We start from the raw sequence: 22671 nt of genomic DNA on the forward strand, positions 1-22671 counted from the left end.
TTTGTCCTGTGTCTGTCCTGGTTTCTAGAATAAGTAAGTGTTTGTCCTGCTTTCTCACTAACTGAAACTTCTATTTGGACTTTATTTTTGCAAAATCTAATAATGCCATTGTGTTTAAATGGCCTAAAATAGGCTGCATACCAATTTTCAGACCCAAAAGAGGTCTAAAATCCACCGAGATGGGCTTCCGAGTCGGGAAAAAAAAAATGCACAAACTCGCCGAGATCTCAACGAGATCTCAGCCCAACTCGGTTTTTTGCTGGGCCAAGATGGCTCCAAGACCCGAGTTTTCGAACCTTGGCACTGACCATCAAGAGACTAGTCCTCTTGTCTCCCATAGTCTGAGCAATTTTGACATCCACCCCTCAAACCTATCACAGTCCAACAATGCATACATAAACATGTAATGCATCATGATAGGTGCAGTCAAGTCGAGGACTACAAAGTGGCTCATCAGGATGATCATCCAAAACACCAGTCCACTAGCTAAGTAGACCAATAACCATGGTACCAATTTAATTAATTTTACAAGCCACAAAATATAAATGCCACATGACACATGCCACAAAATGAGAGTATAGAAATGTCCAATAATGTGCAAAAATTACACAAAATAAATTTGTGTTGGGCCACACAATGCTAACAAGAACTCCCCTTTTCCATGCCTCTGATACCAAATAATGCAAAGTCAACCTTGAACCAGGAAAACCAACGGGAGATCGATTTCAGCAGGATCAATACAATGAAAAGAACAAATTAAAAACTACAACTCTTTTTTTTTTTAATTGCTACTTTTCTGTTACATATAAAGAACATAAAAGGGATAAGAAGAAGAAGAAGAGAAGAAAGGGGTATAGAGGATTCGGCTCTCACAGCCAGGCTCCTATTAGCCCTAGGATTTTGGCTCTCTCAGCCAGGCCTCCCAGCACTTCATGTCACACCCATTGGACAAGAGAATCTTTTGCTTCAAAGAAATTTTTTTTTCAACCCAACGATTCAAATCATCTCCTTTGGCTTTTAAACGCCTTCCATAAAATAGGCAGCAATAACTTGCTCCTCAAGTAAAAAAATGTTGAATTCCGTGAATACTGGCTTGAGTAAGAGTGACTACAACCATTTTTATTTATAATAAAGAGAAGAACATTCTAGAATGAGTTTTTATTTATAATAAAGAGAAGAACATTCTAGAATGAGTACAAGGACAGAAATACCCTTATGACTATTCTAACCCTGAACCCATATTACAACACTCCCCCTCAAGTTGGTGCATACATATCAAACATGCCCAACTTGCTAACAATAGCAAAAAATAACTTATTGCTGATCCCTTTGGTAAGGATATCAGCCAGCTATTCACTAGACAGGATAAATGGAATACAAACTGTTCCCTATTCCAATTTCTCTTTGATGAAATGCCAGTCAATCTCAACATGTTTGGTACGATCATGTTGGATCGGGTTGTGAGCAATGCTGATTGCTGACTTGCTGTCACAGTAGAGCCGCATTGAAAGATTAGCATGCATCCCCAAGTCTTGAAGAAGCCCCTTGAGCCAGAGAAGTTCACAAATACCTTGTGCCATAACTCGAAATTCAGCTTCAGCACTAGATCAAGCTACAACAGCTTGTTTTTTGCTTCTCCAAGTGGTTAGGTTCCCTCCAACAAATGTGTAATATCCGGATGTGGACTTCCTATCATCAGAACTGCCAGCCCAATTTGCATCAATGTATGCCTCTATCCGAAGATGGTTATGTGAAGAATACAAGAATCCCTTTCCAAGAGAGGACTTGAGGTAACGAAGTATTCTATATGCTGCTTCTAAATGAGAAGAGTAAGGATCATGCATGTATTGACTGACAACACTTACAGCATATGTGATGTCTGGTCGAGTATGTGAGAGGTATATCAATCGGCCAACTAACCTCTGATAGCTACCCTTGTCCACTAGGTCACCTTCCTTACTCTTCAAATGTATGTTGGGCTCAAGAGGGGTGTCTGCTGGTTTACACCCAAGCATCCTTGATCACTCAATAGATCCAGGGTATATTTTCTTTGGGAAAGAGATATGCCCTTAGCTGAATAGGCAACCTCAATCCCTAGGAAATACCTTAATCTCCCTTAATCTTTGACTTCAAACTCGGTGCCCAAATATGTCTTCAGCTTCTGGATTCATGTGCATCGCTACTCGTGATTACTATGTCATTAACATAGACAATCAAAATGGTCACTTGTTGTCCCATCCATTTAACAAACAATGTATGGTCAGCATTGCTCTGCTTATACCCATAAGCAACCATAGCCTTATAGAATCGGCCAAACCAAGCCCTTGGTGACTGCTTCAGACCATAAAGAGCCTTCTTCAACTTACACACCTTTCCTTGAGTCTCTGAAGAGGTGAAGCCAGGAGGTATCTCCATGTATACATCTTCTTCCAAATCTCCATGTAGGAATGCATTCTTCACATCAAGTTGGAGCTCCCATCCTCAATTTACAGTACAAGAGATGATAACCCGCACAATATTCATTTTTGCTATAGGAGCAAATGTCTCTTGATAGTCAATTCCTTAGGTTTGGGTAAACCTTTTAGCTACGAGTCTTGCTTTGTATCTTTCTATTGAGCCATCAGCCATATGCTTCACAACAAAGACCTATTTACAACCAACCGGTTTCTTTCCTAGTGGAGGATTTACCAAATCCCAGGTCTGATTCTTCTCAAGGGCAAGCATTTCTTCATTCATCGCATCCTTCCATTTTTCTTTGGCTATTACTTCCTACCAATTGTTAAGGATGGAAACAGAGGATAAAGAAGATACGAAAGCATGGAAAGTAAGAGTTAGAGAGTTGTATGACAAATAGTTGGAAATAGGATGTTGTGTACAACTCCTTTTTGGTTTCCAAATAGCAATGGGTAAATCAAGACTGGGATCAGGAGGTGGCTTACCAGAAACATGACTAGGAGCAAGACTTGGAGCAGGAATAGATGTCGATTGTGTAGGGTCGGTGGTGGTGGTCTCTTTGTACTGAGGGCCATCCAAAGGAAAATCAATTCCCTGAGTGCAAGTCTGCACTTTATTCTCCCCCTGCACTTGTTGCTATTGCTCAATCTATTCCACTTCTTATTCCTGACTTATAACTCCATCTTCTAGTTCAACAGAGACATCCTCTATAGTAAGTATCTCAATGTCCAGAGGAGCAATCAACAGGATCTCTTCACCACTTAGAATCTCCCCCTGCAGAGGTACCGGCTGTTTAAAGTAAGCCTCAGACTCTTGGAAGACGACATCCATAGTGACAAACACCTTTCGTGTAGGAGGATGATAGCATCTATACCCCTTTTGGGTAGCTGAGTAACCCAGAAAAATGCACCGCAATCCAATGGGATCAAACTTTCTATGTACATGGTGATTCCTGGCAAACATGACACAACCAAAGACCTTTGGAGGCAGAACAAAAGTCGATTTTCCAACTAATATGTCCAAGGGACAGCGGCCACCTAAGACTTAAGAGGGTAGCCGATTGATAAGATAGGTGGCTATGAGAACAGCATCACCCTAGAAGCAGGGAAGAACAACCATAGTAAACATAAGAGAACGTGCAACCTCCAAGAGATATTTGTTCTTACGTTCAGCCACTCCATTTTGAGTAGGAGTATCAACACAAGAGGTCTGGTGTATGATTCCATGGCTGTCCAAATAGAAGCGGAAGGCATCATCCATATACTCTTTTCCATTATCTGAGCAGAGAATCTTCACCTTGGCATTGAATTGGGTTTGGACCATCTTATGGAATAGAGTGAAACAAGTGAAGACATCACATTTACTATGCATCAAATACTCCCAAGTTGTCCGGCTAAAACAATCAATGAAAGTGACAAACCATCTAAATGCAGAAGTAGAAATACAGCGGGCAGGGCCCCACACATCAAAATGTATCAAACCAAAAGGCACAGTGCTTCGATTATCAGAAATAGGAAAAGTACTTCTAGTTTGCTTTGACAAAGTGCAATCGTCACAAGAAAAATTATGTTTATTACACCGTTTCACTAGACTAGGAAATAAAGTGGATAAAACACCTATAGGAGGATGGCCCAAACGACGATGCCAATTATTCAACTCAAAAAGTGCAAAATCAAATTCAGAAGATACCAGCTGAGATGTCAAAGCTGCCCGGAAACTGTCAAGCACGTACAGACCACCAACTACTTTACCACATGCAATCGTACTGTCTGTTGCCAAGTTCTGAAACAAACAATAGGTTGGAAAAAATGTTACTTTGCAGTTTAAATTCTTAGTAAAGCTACTAATGGAAAGCAAATTAGTAGTAAACTTTGGAACATGTAAGACAGAGGAAAGGCTAAGAGAGGAAGTGCACTGGACAGATCCCTTCCCCGAGATAGGAGAAAGAGACCCATCAGCAACACGAACCTTGTTATGACCAGAAACACGAAAATACTTGAAAAAAACAGATGAAGAACCTGCCATATGGTCGGTTGCTCCTGAATCAATTAACTAAGAATCGGGCATGACCGAGACGCAGATCCCACCTAATGAAATACCTGTGGAAGAAGAAGAATTTGGGTTGGTAGGCAGAGACAAAGCCGAGGTAGCCATGGAAGGAGATACTGATGCCGAAGAAGATGAGTCCAATCGATTCACCATATCCCGAAGATTTTGCAATTCAGCCACAACTTGGGAAAGAGATTGATCAGGCTGGTGATCAGAAGTTGCCTGATGAGCACGGGTGCTACTAGGCCGATTGGATCTACCCCTCCCACGCCGCGAGTCTCTGCAGGGCGACCATGAAGCTTCCAACAGCGGTCTTTGGTATGCCACTCCTTCCCATTGTGATCGCATTTAATGGGAGGGCGATCAATAGATGTTCGATCAATTCTAGCAGACCTAGTAGAATTTTCTCGGGAAGACTGCGAACCAGAGACAAGAGCCGATCGTTCCAAAGTGACAGGATGAACCATGGCTGTACACCTACTGTCCTCAGCCGATAAAATCGCATAGGCTCTCCAAAGATAGAAGTGGGTCTCGGTTCAAAATATTGGCATGGATCTGATCAAACTCAATATTGATGCCTGCCAAAAAATTGAAAACACGTAAGCCATCCTCCCACTTACGAAAGGCCGTGGCATCAACATCGCAGGTAGCAGTAAAGGTGCCGAGAAAGTCCAACTGTTGCCACATAGTACATATGGTATTGTAATACTGAGACGGACAACTCCAACTACCTGCTAGAGTGAATCTTCTGACGAAGCTTGTAACATTAAGCAACATTCCCAACCTAAGAATAAGTGTCCTTGGCTGTCTTCCAAATCTTCGTAGCTGAATCAAGGAGATAGCGCCCGGCAATATCTTGCTCCATCAAATTGACAAGATATGACATGACCAAAAAATTGAAGTTCATCCATCGATCCAATGCAGAACCAACCTCGGTAGGCCTGACCTGAGTGCCCGTGATATAGCTAGAGAGACCACAGGATCCAATAGCGAACAAGTAGGAACAAGACCACAAAAGATAATTGCTACCATTTAGTTTGATGGGATTTACTGGAAATGGAATAAAGTCACGTTGGGATGACCCATCAGAACCAGAGGAAGTAGACGTGATCTCTAAAACGTCAGGCATGGTGGCTGGAAAAAATCACAGAAACCAATAAACAAAGCCCCAAAAAAATTCAGAACATATAGAGGGGAAAAAAAGAACCTTTAGTGGGAGTCAACTCACCACCAAGGGTGGGGAAAAAATACGGCAAAAGGGGGAGGGGGGACCTCTCGTGAGAAAAAGAGGAGGCGAGAGGCCTGCAGGCTTGGGAGAAGTGGCGGAAGGTGGTGGGGTGGCCTGTTGTGGCTGGCGGAGGTGGCGAGAGGTGGTGGAGTGGCCTATGGGGGCTGGCAGAAGGTGGGAAAGCGCTGGCGGTGGCTGGAGGTGGTAGAGGGGCCTGCGGTGGTGGCTATCCTTAGGGTAGAATCACGAAGAAGAAGAAGAAGAGGAGAGAGAGAAAAAAAGGAAAAAATTTCTAATTCCCATATCCCCGGAATATATTTGGCTCTGGTGCCATGTTGAATTCCGTGAATACTGGCTTAAGTCAGAGTGACTACAACCATCTTTATTTAATATAAAGACAAGAACATTCTCGAATGAGTACAAGGACAGAAATACCCTTATGACTATTCTACCCTTGAACCCATATTACAACATAAAAGAAATAGAAACTTAGCATAATTAGAAGCTAAATATTGTATAAATAGATACTAAATTGGATCTTCTAAATAAAAGCTAAGCCTAATTTCTAAATCTGAAATTAGAAACTACCTAAGACTCTATTGCAATGAAATAACAACAACCATAACCTTATCCCAACTATATGGGGTCCGCTACATGGATCTGATAGAGGTTATGACAGTAATAGAAATAAGAGAAGTAAAAAGATGTAAGAGGAGTAAAAGAAAGAAAAAAAGACAATAAGTAAAGGAAGACGTCCAAGCAGTAGTCAAAGCAACATCCCAGGAACATTCCCCTACAAGGGGTCGGCTACACAGGTCTTTGTCCTCCAAACAACTCTATCTGCAGTCATACTAGGATCGAGCCCTACCACATGCATATCCTTTCTTACTACTTCTCCAATAGTCAATTTAGGCCTGTCCCTACCTCTTTTAGCTCCGTCAAATTGAATCTGGTCACTCTTCCTTACTGGTGCATCCATAGGTCTCCGTTGTACATGACCATACCACCTCAAGCGGCTCTCACGAAGTTTCACTTGGATTGGTACAACTCCCAGTTCGGTTCTAATACAATCATTCCTTACTCTATCTCTCCTGGTCTTGCCACACATCCTTCTCAACATCCTCATCTCTGCTACACTCATCTTATCTATATTACTCTTCTTAACTGCCCAACATTCCGCCCCATAAGTCATGGCCGGTCTTATTACTGTCCTGTAGAATTTACCCTTAAGTTTAATAGGTGTTGAAATCTTTGAATAATGGCTTAAGTCAGAGTGACTACAGCCAACCTTTATTAATAATGGAGAAAGAATGTTCCAGAATGGGTATAAGGACAATATTACCCCTATTACATTTTTACCCTTGAAACCCCTATTACAACACTCCCCCCTCAAGTTGGTGCATACGTGTCAAACATGCCCAACTTGCTAACAATAGAACAAAACAATTTATTACTAATACCCTTAGTAAGAATATCAGCCAGTTGATCACTAGACTGAACAAACGAAATACAAATGACTCTTTGCTCCAACTTCTCCTTGATAAAATGCCGATCAATCTCAACATGTTTGGTGCAATCATGTTGGACTGGGTTATGAGCAACGCTGATTGCAGATTTACTATCGCAGTAGAGTCACATAGGAAGATCAACTGACATCCCAAGATCTTGAAGAAGTCTCTTGAGCCATAGTAGTTCACATATACCTTTCGCCATGGCTCTAAACTCAGCTGCAATACTTGACCGAGCTACAATTGCCTGCTTCTTGCTTCTCCAAGTAGTTGAGTTTCCTCCAACATAGGTGCAATAGCCAGATGTTGATCTTCTATCATCAGGGCTGCCTGCCCAATCCGCATCAATATAAGCTTCTACCTGGAGGTGGCTATGTGAAGAGTATAGGATTCCTTTACTAGGGGAAGACTTCAGGTACCTTAGGATCCGATATGCAGCCTCCAAGTGTAAAGAGTGAGGATCATGCATAAACTGGATGACTACACTTACTGCAAATGCAATATCTGGCCGGGTATGGGATAAATATATCAATCTCCCAACCAGTCTCTAATAACTTCCCTTATCCACAGGGTCACCTTCTTTACTCTTCAGGTGTGTGTTAGGCTCCAAAGGTGTACCTGCGGGTTTATACCCAAGCCTCCCAGTATCACTCAACAAATCAAGAGTGTCTTTTCTCTGGGAAAGATATATACCCTTAGCTGAATAGGCAACCTCTATTCCCAAGAAATACCGCAATCAGCCCAAGTCTTTGACCTCAAATTATGCGCCCAAGTAGGTCTTCAACTTCTGAATTTCTTGTGCATCACTTCTAGAGATCACTATATCATCTACATAGACGATCAGAATAGTGATATACTGTCCCACTCTTTTTACAAACAGTGTGTGGTCAGCATTGCTTTGTTTATAGCCATTGGCAACCATGGCTTTATGAAAACGACCAAACCAGGCTCGAGGTGATTGCTTTAAGCCATATAAGGCCTTCTTCAATTTGCATACCTTTCCCTGAGTTTCTGGTGAAGCAAATCCTGGAGGTATCTCCATATAGACATCTTCTTCCAACTCTCCATGTATGAATGCGTTCTTGACATCAAGTTGTTGAAGACTCCAACCTTGGTTTACAGCACAAGAAATAATCACCCGAACAGTATTCATCTTTGCTACAGGAGCAAAGGTTTCTTGGTAGTCGATCCCATGGGTTTGGGTAAACCCTTTGGCAACCAATCTCGAATTGTATCTATCCACTATCGCATCTTGCTTGTACTTTACTTCAAATACCCATTTACAACCAACGGGTTTCTTTCTTTGTGGAAGAGTTTCCACATCCCAGGTTCTATTTTTGTCCAGGGCATGCATTTCTTCATCCATTGCTACCTTCCATTCCTACTCAGCTATTACTTCCTGCCAACTGTTAGGAATAGAGATGGAAGACAAAGAGGAAACAAAGGCATGGAATGAAGGAGTTAAAGAATTATAAGAGATAAAATTCAAAATTGGATGTAGAGTACAACTTCGCTTTGGTTTTCTGACTGCAATAGGAAGGTTAAGACTTGGATCAGAAATAGGTTTACCAAATGGACGACTAGGACTTGGAGCAGGTATTGATTGTGTGGGTGCAGTGGTGGTGGTCTCTTTGTGCCCAGCTTCACGAGGAGGGAAGAAAACTCCTTGAGGAGGAAAAAAAGTTCCACGAACAAAGGTCTGCACCTGATTCGGTTCTTTCCTTTGATCTCCAGACTCCCCCTGAATTATAGGCTCTCCATTCTGTCCTAGTTCTTGCTCTTGACTGGTAATCCCATCTTCCAACTCAATAGTTTCATCTTCAATGATGGGTACATGTACATCTAATGGAGCTATCAGAGGTACATCTTGATTACTTGAATCCTCCCCCTGAAGAGGTACCGATGGTGCGAAGTACGGTTCAGACTCCCAAAAAACCACATCCATGGTTACATAAAGCTTTTGTGTGGGAGGATGACAACATTTATACCTTTTTTGTGTGGCTGAATATCCAAAAAATATGCATCGAAGGCCCTTCGGATCAAACTTCCCATAAGGATGATGATTTCTACCAAAGACCATACAGCCAAATATCTTGGGTGGAACACTAAATGTTGAAGATCCCAACAGAACATCCAGTGGATAGCGACCTGTGAGCACCCGGGAAGGTAGCCAATTAATCAAGTAGGTGGCTACAAGAATGACATCTCCCCAAAAACGAGGAGGGACATTCATGGCAAACATAAGGGAGCAGATCACCTCCAACAAATGTCTGTTCTTGCGTTCAGCTACTCCATTTTGAGCTGGGATATCAACGCAAGAAGTCTGGTGAATAATACCATTAGTGTCTAAATATGCCCGAAAAGCTCCATCCATGTACTCCATGTCATTGTTAGACCGTAAAATTTTAACTTTTCCATCAAATTGAGTTTGTACCATTTTGTGAAACAACCGAAAAAAAGCAAACACATCACTCTTGCTATGTATCAAATACACCCAAGTAGTACGGCTATAGCAATCAATAAATGTGACAAAGCATCTAAAACCAGATATAGACACACAACGGGCAGGGCCCCATACATTAGAATGAATTAATCCAAAAGGTGTTACACTACAATGATCAGAAATAGGATAAACATTCAGAGTTTGCTTAGAAAGAGTGCAAGCATCACATGAAAAATTAGAGTCAGAGTGACTACAGCCGACCTTTATTTATAATAGAGAAAGAACGTTCCAGAATGGGTACAAGGACACTATTACCCCTATGACATTTTTACCCTTGAAACCCATATTACAACAATAGGCATGCGTTTGTCACATAATACTCCCGAAACACCTCTCCACTTTATCCATCCTACTTTAATTCTATTGGAGACATCATCCTCTATATCACCCTCTTTGTTAATGGTTGATCCCAGGTATCTAAAGCATTCGCTTTGTGGTAACTCACGCTCCTCAAGTTTCACCACTTCATCACTTCTCTTAGTTTGACTAAAGTTACACATCATATATTCTGTCTTTGTTCTGCTTAACTTAAAACCTTGTGATTCCAAGTTTGATCTCCATAGCTCCAACTTGGCATTAATCCCTTCCACTGTCTCATCAATCAAAACAATATCATCAGTGAAAAGCATACACAAAGGGACCTCATCTTGAATGTGTCTGGTTAAATCATCCATGATGAGCGCAAACAAATAAGGGCTTAGAGCTGACCCTTGGTGTAACCCAATTGTAATAGGGAATTCACTACTTTGGCTCTCTGCGGTTCTGACACTTGTCACCACGCCCTCATACATGTTGTTAATTATATCCACATAGTTAATGGAACTACTGCTCTTCCCTAGGACATGCCAAATGAACTCTCTGGGGACTCTATCATAAGCCTTTTCTAGGTCGATAAAGATCATATGGAGGTTCCTTTTGTAAGCTCTAAATATTTCCATAAGCCTCCTTAGAAGGTAAATAGCTTCCGTCGTGGATCTCCCTGGCATAAAACCAAATTGGTTCTCCGATATATCAGTTTCTCTTCTTAGGTGGGCTTCAATGATTTTTTCCCATAGTTTCATGGTATGACTCATTAGTTTATGCCTCTATAGTTATTGCAGTTCTGGATATCACCTTTATTCTTATAAATCAGAACTACAATGCTTCTCCTCCACTCATCTGGCATTTTCTTTGTACTCCAAAATCTTGTTAAACAGCTTGGTTAACCAAGATACCCCCCGAACTCCTAAGCTCTTCCACACTTCAATTGGGATCTCATCCGGTCCCGGTGTTTTACCTACATTCATCTTTCGTAGGGCCTCTTTAAATTCGGCCTCGCCAACTCGTTGTAGATGTCCATGACGTGTGTTGGCTTCAAGACTATTCCTCTCCGCTTCCAAAACCACCCTATTGCAATGAAATATTCGTTCTAAATTTGAAAATAGAAACTAATCAAATTAGAAGAGTGAAAAGAACCTCAACAACCCTCCTCTTAGCCAGCTGTCAAGGTGGGCCCGCAGCACTATTCACGTGATCAGTACCACATAAACAGTGTCACGTGAACAGTAACTCGTGGTACTGTTCACGTGAACAGTTACTTTTCCTGAATTTTATTTTTGTTATTTTCTTCTTTGTGCTTCGATCTACATCTATAATACACCCCCATCAGCTAAGCATGATTAGAGTAAAGAATCTTGATTTTTATTGAGTTTGGGAGTTGTTAAACTGTGAATACGGCATCAGTATTCCAGATCTGATCTCCCTCCTTTTAGTTATTCATCTTTGAGATCAAGTGTGATCTTTCCTCCCTCTTCTTCTATGTTCTTCTTATTCTCTAGTCGTCAAGGTATAAAGATACATGGCATCGCCAATCTTCCCCCTTTTGCTCAGCGACCAGAATTCTTGTCACGACGTTTACCTCGTAGATATTATCATCATACACATCATCCAGGGTATTGTCGACATCCTCGCCCTGAAGGGCAGCATTAATGGCCCAATCGTCATCAAGTTGGGGTTCACATACAAGCATCTCAGTGTTGGATTCCATGACCACAATTACAAAATTAGACTTACCTCGCTGCGGACAGAATTTAGCAAAATGTCCATACCCATTACAGTGAAAACATTTGGTCCCACTCCTTTCCCTATTAACGATAGGTGCCTTATATTAATCCTGTGTAGCTTGTGGAGCTCGGGTAGGGAATCCACAAGATTTATTAGGGGTAAAGGTCTTCTTACCATCACCGGTCTGAGGAGTAAAACGACGAGGGGCTACTTTAAGTAAGTCTTCTGCATCAAGAGCCTTTTTGAAACAATCACTTAAGCTATGTATCTCGACCACTCTCATCTTGTCCCGTATATCAGCCCTAAATCCCAGCTTGAAACAGGATAAAAGTTGATCATCATCTTCATCAACTCTGGTGTGTAACAGTTAGTCATTGAACTTGTCCATGTATACTTCAATGGTCATGGTACCTTGGCAAATAGTGTTGAGTTGATCGTGAAGTCTTTGAAGAAAGGTGGAGGGTAAGTATTTCTCCTTCAATTTGGCTTTTATCTTCCTCCCATGTGGTAGGCTCATCATGACTGCGGTACAACCTTTCCTCTTGTGTATGCCACCACTCTCTCGCTGCCCCAATCAGCTTGGTATGGGCCAGCTTCATTTTTCGCTCCTCAGATAGAGTAAACCAATCAAAATAGTTGTCAAGCGCGCATAACTAGTCATAGAATAATATGGGATCAGCCTTCCCATTGATGCAGATTTATCACCAAATTGGGCTTATTTTATTAGGAATAAGTCTAGGGTCGGGTTATATACATGTTGGGCATTTGATCCCATGGGTTTTAGATGTAATAGGCCACTTTTATGGGTCTAAACTATGGGTAGTAAGGTCACATACGGGATTAGTTAGTAGACTTCCTTGGTTAGTGGTCATGTGATCACTTAAGTGGTCACGTGACTATTTAATTGTTATTTAAGTTGGGCTCGATTAGGACTCTATAAGTCCAGCCATGTTTTGAGTCTATTTCCTTTAGTATTTCAGTTTCCTAATCAGTTTAAGTTACCTAGTAGGTTAAGGAATGGGTTAGGCCTTTCTTTTTTAGTGTAGGAGTCTAATTTTGAGTCTTTTATAGAAGGTTGTAAAGTGGCAAACATTAAATATGAATTTGATTAATGAAAAAGCTTTTGTTTGCTGCCATAGCTGCTGCTATGCTCTGTTGAGTATTGCCTTGTGAGTAATATCAAGGTTGCCTTGTGAGTCATATCAAGGTGAAGGGATTGCACTCCGATCGACTCCTAGCATCTTGTAGATCAGGAGGTCCTTCTTCTAAGTGTCTTCAAGCTGCTGCCATTGAAGACTTGCAACTCCAAGTAAGTGTTTAGCATTATTCATCATTCCCCCTTCTTCTCCTAACCCTCTAGAATCTACCCTAACATCCCCCTTCTATTTTATTTGAATTTCCCTAAACCCTAATTCACTTAAACCTTATTACCTTCTTCGTCCACCATTAAAACCATAGATCCATTAGAACCCTAAACCTGCAACTATTCTTCTTCCCTTCTAGAAGGTCACATGCAAGGTGATTTTTGCAAGAATTCTGCCCAACCAAATCTAACCGTTAGAACCTGCTAAAATTTTGGTCGAATCTTCCTCAAACCCTAAGAGAGACTTGATCCAAATTTCAGTACCATCCACCCAGCCGATCGTCTGAAATTATACTTTTACCCCTCTCTCCTATCTCTACTAGGAAACCTCCATAACTTCAAATTTAACCATCTAAATTAGGTGTAACTTTCAACATCCACCCTACCCATACTCAACCTAAATATTTAGCCCATTCAACCACCTGATTTCCTGTTATTATAAACCCTAGATTTCATCATCTTCCACCTTTCAAACCCTAATCCTAGTTGCTGCCCAGATCCACCTAACCTACTTCCACCCATCCAAAACCCTTAAAACCTAGTTCATTAGACTCCCCTACACCTGCCTACTAGCTTTACCATGTAAGACATATCCCTATTACCTTAACCCTAACCCTAAATTTGACCTAAAACCTCAATTCTGCCCCCATCGAACCAGCAGCTCAGCAGATCCTGGTTGTTTGGCTCCTAGTAGTTCTCCTACCTATCTAGGACTACATTAAGTGGTATCAGAGCCATAGATGAACATGGTAGACCAATGCTGCCAACAGCACCCGATCCTATGGCTACAATACTTGAGATGTTGCAAAAGTTCTCTGCTGAACAGAGGATTACACTTGGAAAAATGAGAACTACGAATGAAAAATTACAACAAATTTTAAAACGACAGGTTACTCCTGTTAGAGACAGTAATCTGCCCATGGACAAGGATAGATATCAGGTGCAATCCCAATTCCACCAACCTCTTAGGAGGCACAAGGATTACAGAGAAGACAGAGAAAGGTCTAGAGATCACAAGAAAGACAGGTGTAGAGAATACAAATTTTCATTGCCAAAGGAAATTGAGAGAGCACAAGTTGAAGATAAAGCTGAAGTGACAGTGAATTGTGATGAAAAGAAAGAGACAACCCCTATAGCTTCAAAGATGGAAAGTCAACATGTAGAAGATCCGACTGAAGTGGTCAATGTCGAAGAAACCAAAGTAGAAAAAGCTAAAACAGCAGAAGATGAAGAGGTGGTTGAGAACACACTACAAGAAATTATTGGCATTCAAGATGCTGTTCTTGAAGAGGTATAGCTTGTGCTTCAAGTCATAGATGAAAAGGTTACCACTGTTGAAGACTGTATGAACATACCATACATACTTGATATTGATTCAGAAGTCGATCACGTAGACTTTGTTCTACCACCATGGTTCTTTGAAGAGAAAGCTCCACGCCTTGAAGACTATATTCTTGATATTCCGACATTACCGGAATTTTATTTGGGGACGGTTAAAGCTGCTACTCACAAGTTGTTTCCCCCTCATCACTGCAAAATTTGAGGACGAATTTTTTCAAGCTGGGGAGAGTTGATGCAGATTTATCAACAAATTGGGCTTTTTTTTATTAGGAATAAGTTTAAGGTTGGGTTATATACATGTTGGGTCTTTTATCCCATGGGTTTTAGATGTAATAGGCCACTTTTATGGGCCTAAACTATGGGTAGTAAGGTCACATACGGGATTAGTAAGTAGATTTCCTTAGTTAGTGGTCATGTGATCACTTAAGTGATCATGTGACTTGGTTAAGTGGTCATGTGACAACTTAAGTGGTCATGTGACTATTTAATTGTTATTTAAGTTCGTTGGATTAAGACTCTATAAGTCTAGTCATGTTTTGAGTCTATTTCCTTTAGTATTTCAGTTTCCTAGTTAGTTTAAGTTACCTAGTAGGTTAAGGAATGGATTAGGCTTTTCCTTTTTAGTGTAGGAGTCTAATTTTGAGTCTTTTATATATGGTTGTAAGGTGGGCAAACATTAAACACGAATTTGATTAATGAAAAAGCTTTTGTTTGCTATCATAGCTGCTGCTCTGCTCTGTTGAGTGTTGCCTAGTGAGTAATACCAAGGTTGCCTTGTGAGTCATATCAAAGTGAAAGGATTGGTGGACTCCGATCAACTCCTAGCACCTTGTAGATTGGGAGGTCCTTCTAAGTGTCTTCAAGCTGCTGCCATTGAAGACTTGCAACTCCAAGTAAGTGTTTAGCATTATTCACCATTCCCCATTCTTCTCCTAACCCTCTAGAATCTACCCTAACATCCCCCTTCTATTTTATTTGAATTTCCCTAAACCCTAATTCACTTAAACCTTCTTACCTTCCTCCTCCACCATTAAAACCATAGGTCCATTAGAACTCTAAACCTGCAACTATTCTTCTTCCCTTCTAGAAGGCATGGTTCAAGATTTCGCGAAATATCGCTGATATATCGGGATATTTCGGAAATCTCGACAAAACCGAGACGAAATGGCAAGGTGAAATGGAAAAAGTTCATATTTCGGTGATATTTCGTGATATTTCAGGATATTTCAGGATATTTTGTGATATTTCTTGTGAGTCTTGCACTCTTGTGAGTTGTGAACTTGTGACTTTGTATATTGACTATTGAGTATGAGTATTGACTATTGAGTATTGAACTATTGACTATTATGGAGTTTATGAGTTATACGTTATGACTTAAGAGTTATTTTTGTTTCATTACTTTGTTTAAATTTCTTACATGTCTTTTAGTACCTAATCAATGTGTATTTAACTATTTATACATCAGGGTCGGCGACCGTATACTGTCAATCAAGGGTGCTAACCCAAAACACTGCTTTGAGTTCATTTTTTTTTGCAATATGAAGGTTTAAATGTGTTTATTTAGCTTAAATAAGGGTGTACATGAAGTATTAGGCCTTAATATGGCCAAAAACCCACCGAGATGGAGCGCCGAAATATGGCAGAAAAAATACCATATTTTGGTATATTTCGGATATTTCGGCCATCTCGATCAGCCCAAGATACCAAGATATCGCCAGATTTTAAACTATGCTAGAAGGTCACATGCAAGGTGATTTTCGTGAGAATTCTGCCCAGCCAAATCTAACCGTTAGAACCTGCTAAAAGTTTGGTCGAATCTTCCTCAAACCCTAAAAGAAACTCGATCCAAATTTCAGTACCATCCACCCAGCCGATTGTCTGAAATTATACTTTTACCCCTCTCCTATCTCTACTAGGAAACCTCCATAACTCCAGATTTAACCATCTGATTTAGCTGTAACTCAGCATATATTCCCCTCCACCCTAACCATACTCAACCTAAAATATTAAACCCATTCAACCACCTGATTTACTATTATTATAAACCCTAGATTCCATCATCTTCCACCTTTCATAACCGTAATCCTAGTTGCTGCCCAGATCCACTTAACCTACTTCCACCCATCCAAAACCCTTAAAACCTAGTTCATTAGACTCCCCTACACCTGCCTAGCTTTACCATATAAGACATCCCTATTACCTTAACCCTAACCCTAAATTTGACCTAAAACCTCAATTCTGCCCCATCGAACCAGCAGCTCAACAGATCCTGGTTGTTTGGCTCCCAGTAGGTCTCCTACCTATCTAGGACTACACTACCCATTGTAGTCCTTCAATTCAAGCTTTACTTTGTGCTTGTCATCTTGTCATCGTGCAAGATAATCAGTAGCTTCATCGTCATACGTGGCTGGTGTACGTATGATCCTTTGTGGTTGACGAAGAGGGAATCGAGAAGGTCTATTGACAATGGATTGCTGTTGTCCACATGACTGTCCGGTGAACTCCTTTAACTCTTGGATATCTCACTCCATAGTTGATAATGTTTCTGTTAACTGTCTTACAGCTAAAGCATTTGCATCACTAGAATTTAATGGAGCTTGGTGGGGATTGTTGATACTTCCCTCAGCCATAGCTCTGATACCAAGTTAATGTAAGGCTAGATCATGGTCCATCCAACCCCAAATATCACCCACAATAAGGTCTATCAGTCCCAGCAATAGAGGTCACAGCCAGCAGGGCTGCTGTAGGTTCCAGTCAACAAGAAAAATTGCAATCCCGGAATTAATGCATGTTGGATGGACCTAACCTTGTAACCAAAGAGGGGTCCTGTAGAGAGGATGAATCCCTGAAAATTATAGACCAAACTAAGGGTGGGATGTGGAGATATCAATAGGTCACCAAATTAGAAACTAAAACATGAAAATAGAAACTTAGCATGAATAGACCAAACCAGCCAGCAAAAGAGGACTAAATTAGGATCGAAAGTAGTTCTTATGGTGTAAGGACAACCCTCCAATTCTGGGATGATTCCAATCAGCAGTTGCAGTGTTATGGCAGTTGCAGTGTTATGGCTCCTTCAAGTTGCAGCAGCAGTAGCCTTCAGAACAGACCAGCCGGTAGCACAGATCAAGGGGTTTCAGTAAGTTGCAGATCTGAAGTCAGACCTGACCCAGACTCAGGCCGAGAGGCCCTCCTTGTTGGATGATGTGATCACAAAACTTGCAACAACAATGGTCGCTCAGTTGCAGAGAAATCCATACTCAAACCAGTAGCAGGAATTAGAAACTAACCCAACCGCAAGGTGTGATTGGTGCCACTGATCAGTGATCAAACTCCAGAAGGTGTGCAGCTATGTGGTGATCTCCAGAAGAGACTACAAGCTTCAGTAATGGGGGTTGGCTACTTAATTGCAGATGCAGGAAACAAAATAAGAATAAGAATGAGAAAGGGGGTCGAGTACGGAAGGAGGGGGATAGGGATAGATGGCTATCTCAGCCTGGGCATCTTACCCTCGCAGCGTCTCTCAGGACAATAGTTGCACAAAGCAATTAACATTCAACTTCATTAAGTCATTGGGGAGGCCTCTAAGGGCCATTACAATATATAGACTCTAAGAGTTGAGCCCAAAATAGAAACAACGAAAATAGAAAGTCTCGGGAAGGGTTGAGACTTGAGTTACAAGTAAATTAAACTTTGCTAAGTAACAAAAATAGAAACAATACAAACTTGCAGCCTCAGTTACTTACTGCCTTAGACTAAGACTTAAAATAGAAACAAATAAAACAGCAACTATGTCTTCTAGAAGATCCAGCTTGCAAGATAGAATAGAAACTGCTGGAATTCCCCAGGATTAGGGCTTTGAGTGAGCCCCAGAACACCCAGCCAGTAGTAGGCTGGCCCAGCTATGCTGGTTGGCACTAAGGCCCCTTAGACTGGTCCACTTGTTGGTGTGATGGGCAGTCCTTGGCTGATTCCTGCGGCGATACCTCAGTCCATGGAATCGATCTACATCAGGTTATATACCTGAGTTTGCAGCTTGAGATTCATATCAGAAAAACTTACCTCCCTACTCTAAGTTATTTGCTGATATTGACTGGGTCCCAAATTTTACAACCCCCATCTAGAGTTCAGAGAGGTTCCCTTCTCAAGAAGATTCTTCACCATGTAATGCCCATGCCTTCTGTATCAGACTAGCCAATCTACGAAAACTGGATAATGGTTTTCCATGGAGCAATATCTTAAGCTCCTATATGGTGAGGAATGCTGATCCAGTGTGTTATACATGAACAAGATGTATGTTAATTAGCGTGACTATTGCACCGTTGTACTTCAATAGTTCAATCATCTCCTCTTGATAAAAAAAAAAAAGGCTCTTTTGCATTGGCGATGGTTCATAAATTTAAGAGACTTCTGAGAGGGACTCATCAATCATGATGGGAAACAGTACTATGATAGGGAAAAAATATAGAAAAAAACAGACAGCTAGTTAGAAACATATATATCACCTGTTGAGCATAAGCATTTGCTAACGTGCAAAACAGGCTAGCTGTAGGCTTTAGACCTTCTGACTTCAAAGCCAACAGACAATTTTCAACACCTTGAAATCTCCCATATTGCCCATAGATATCTACTAAGACAGCATAAATGACACCACTTTTCTGAAGCCCTCTGCTTTTCATACTCTCGAAATTGTTCTTGATGACATCCCATTTCCCTTGCTCCCCCAAACGACTGATGATAGTAATAAAGATCTTGGGATCTGGATACAACCCTTGTTCTTGCATCTTACTAAAGAACTCAAGAGCTCCAGTGAGATCCCCAGCCTTGCAATGCCACCGGATCAAAGAATTCCATGTCACAATATTTGGTTTTATGCCTTCTCTTTGCATATTTTCAAATACTTCTACAGCTTGGTCCAGCTCACCATACTTCCCAAACGAATCAATTATGCTATTATAGATCCGTCTATCAAGTGATAACCCCATTTCCCTCATTTCTCTCATGATGTTTACTGCTTTCTTCCACATCCCATTGTCCCTATAAAGACCAATAACCTTGCTATACACATTAGTGTTCAGTTGCAAATGCCTCTGCTTCATCTCACTGATAATCAACTGGGTATCTTCCAATCGCCCAGCATGGACATAGTAATCCAAAAGAATCTCATACGTTTCTTGATTCCTTTTCAAGCCCAAATGATCCATTTCAACCAAAACCCTATCTGCAAGCCCTAAAAGCCCTTTCTTGAAGAACCCCTTAAGAATAACATTATAAGCTCGAATTGTCGGCTCAAATCCAGACCATCTCATTTCCTGGAAAAGAGCATCGGCTTCAAGAGTCCGACCAACACTTCCAAGGGCTTCAATCAAACAAGTGTAGCACATCAAACTGGGGTGAAATCCTACAGCGTCCATTTGAGAAAGTAAAAACATAGATTTATCAATCTCACCTACTTCACAGCAGGTACAAATCAAATTTTCATATAGTTCAAAAGAAAATTCTTCTCCATCCCTAAACATATCTGAGTGCTCACATATTGACTCCCTTTTGGTAATTGAAGATCTCTGAGAAACCAATAAACCAATTTCTTCTTCCACCCCATTGCTTGGTGATGAGTTAAACAATGATTTCTTGTATTTCCTGGGACTGCTGTGAAGCAAGAATCCATGGAAGGCTGATAATGATGGTGATTTGGGGGGTGACTGAAAATTGTGACTACATGCTCCGATGGAAATATTCACTTTCCTGCAAACAACAAGCTGAAGATTAGTATGATAAAAACAGCCCTTCTCTTTCCGCACTGCCAAAATAGGGGACTGGGAAGGAGGACAAGAATTGAGTCCAAATGTCCAATATCTTCCCCAAACAAGGCCCAATTCATAAAATGCACTAACAGTGCTTATAGAAAATGGGTCAGCTCAACTATGCAACCTAACTTGTTCAAACTACTTCAAACTCAAGTGTTAACAGTTGCTCATAAGAATGAGTCTTGTTTTAAACTTATTTCGAAATTTTCACCATGCATTAAAAATCTTTGTGACCTTATCAAAGAGTCTGAACTTTTGGAAGGAAATTATTTCTCAGAACTAAATTACCAACAGGTTACCTTATAGAGCTTTTCATTGTAACAAAGAGAGAGCAGCAACTGAAAGGTATCTCTGCAGCTCCACATTTTCTGCAATACAGAACTTCTATTAGTTTATTAAGCTTCCAAATGGATTTCTGATAAACAAACCAAGAGAAAGAAAGAGAATCAAAAAATTAACCAATCAATCGATTTATTAAGTGCCGAGAGCTCTTCCTCGTGAACTTACCTGAACATTAAAGTGGGGTTTTGATTGATAGCAGGGTAAAAGGCTTTAGAGAGCCGACTCAAACTTCAGAGACGATGAAAACAAAATCTAAACGATTAAAGAGTTTCGAAGTGATATCGGCATTAATCCAGCAAAAGAGAAAGTATGGATTATGGATTTTGTGAAGAAGAAAATATCACAACCTAGAAAAAAACAAAAACAGAAAAAAAAAAAAAAAAAAAAAAATATTTCTTTATGCAGAGAGAAAATATGTATATATTAAGGTATAAACAAGGTATTTACATCATCATATTCATACAAAAAACAAATCGATGGACTGCCTTCTAAGCAAATTTAGAGTATTATCAGGCGTTAATATAAAAGCAATATCATCATTAACAAAAACAACATTTGGTAGACCTTTTATACAACATCACTTGTAACACCTAAAATAATTAGGTAAATACCATTATGCTCACACTTAATCCAAATAATTATGAATATATTATCAATGCGAATATCTAGGTGTGCTCACCCATTGGTGGTGTTTCCTAAGCCCTCTCATAGGGCACCCTAAGATGATGCCTTTGCCCCCTAGGTAGATATCTAGGTGTGCTCACCCATTGGCCTAGACACTTGTGTTGAGACCAAGGTTCAAAATCCAGATATCGGACTTGGAATCGGTCATGGTTGAAACCTTTTCGGATCAGGATTGGATCGATCCAAATCGATCAGGAACGGTCAACCCCACCCCCCCCCCCCCAAAATCGTTTTTTTTATGGATCGGGTCATGTATCGGCCAGAGTTGGTGGGTGTTGCGATCTCAGGATCGGATCAATCGATATTATCTGGATCGGATCGATCAAAATCGGTTGGTATCGGTCAAGATAATATAAAAAACTAAAAAAAAAAACTTATAAACTTTGAAAAAATAAAAAAATATTCAGTTGGATTGGTCAAGGATAGGATCAGATCGACCGATCTAACCGAGTTGGGCGATCCAATCAATGATCCAGTTAAACCATGTTGTATCGGTCAAATCTCGGGATCGGCCTCGACCGATACTGATCCGATCCAGCCAATATCTGCCGATCCAATCCAATACCTCAAACCATGATTGAGATCTCTTGCCCACAGTTATCATGTTTGACACTATAAAAAAAATTATGAAAACTATATTGTTAAAAATTAAAACCTAAAATTTATGAAAACTTGTGCCATTATACTCACACTTAACTCAAATAATTATGATGGTAACATTTCTATTCCAATGGAGGGCGGCCACCATTTTGCATGGCCGACCCTGTGTCTAGGTGCAGGTACGCGCTCAAGTAGCATTCTTTCTCCCTTCTGTTAATTTGGAATATTTCAGTACAAATGTTGCATAGTAAACTTATTTTTGTTAATTTGGAAATACCAATAAATGTTGTATAGTAAACTTAGAAAGAAAAAAAAAAAAGTAATTCTGCAAAAAAAAACAGAATTATGTATGGAATGCATATTAATAGAAAGATATCTTTTGGTCTACGGTGGTGGTGGTTGTTGCAGTGGCAATTGTGGTAGAGAGTCAAGACTTGTATAAGTTGAGTCTTTTTTGTTGTCCAAATTAGAAACATAAAAAAAAAAAAAAAAAGGGTGTACCCAATGCAAGAGGCTCCCTCCACTACGGGGTCTAGGGAGGGTCATAATGTACATAGCTTTACCCCTGCTTTCGCAAAGAGGTTGTTTCCAGCTTTACACCTTTTTTTTTTGGTTGTCTAAATTTATTTTTGGTTTTTAAAAATCACTTTCAATATGTTACTCAAATGGCCAAGAAATGTGTTTTTTTTAACCTAGTGGTTAATTCCGGGGAAAAAAAAAAAAAAAAAACAGACATCACATACATGTTC

At 40.4% G+C, this 22671-nt stretch overlaps 1 protein-coding gene across 4 annotated transcripts in view; it reads right to left on the reverse strand.

Moving 5' to 3' along the window:
• The window catches only part of LOC122657100 (pentatricopeptide repeat-containing protein At5g42310, chloroplastic-like), a 28334-nt gene extending 7405 nt beyond the window's left edge, over positions 1-20929 (reverse strand). Inside the window, exons 1-4 of one of the 4 annotated variants that reach the window (XM_043851874.1) lie at positions 20804-20929; positions 20596-20664; positions 19939-20234; positions 18995-19848 (exon numbers count right to left, since the gene is read on the reverse strand). In XM_043851874.1, the coding sequence (XP_043707809.1) occupies positions 18995-19848; positions 19939-20234; positions 20596-20664; positions 20804-20811 (1227 nt within the window). In that variant the 5' untranslated portion in view covers positions 20812-20929. Of the gene's footprint in view, positions 1-18994; positions 20235-20595; positions 20712-20803 lie in introns of all 4 variants that reach the window. The other 3 variants (XM_043851872.1, XM_043851873.1, XM_043851875.1) reach the window with 3 other exon arrangements.
• Positions 20930-22671: the final 1742 nt, after the last annotated feature.

Source organism: Telopea speciosissima, chromosome 3 (genome assembly GCF_018873765.1).
Source record: "Telopea speciosissima isolate NSW1024214 ecotype Mountain lineage chromosome 3, Tspe_v1, whole genome shotgun sequence".
NCBI classification, from domain to species: Eukaryota; Viridiplantae; Streptophyta; class Magnoliopsida; order Proteales; family Proteaceae; genus Telopea; species Telopea speciosissima.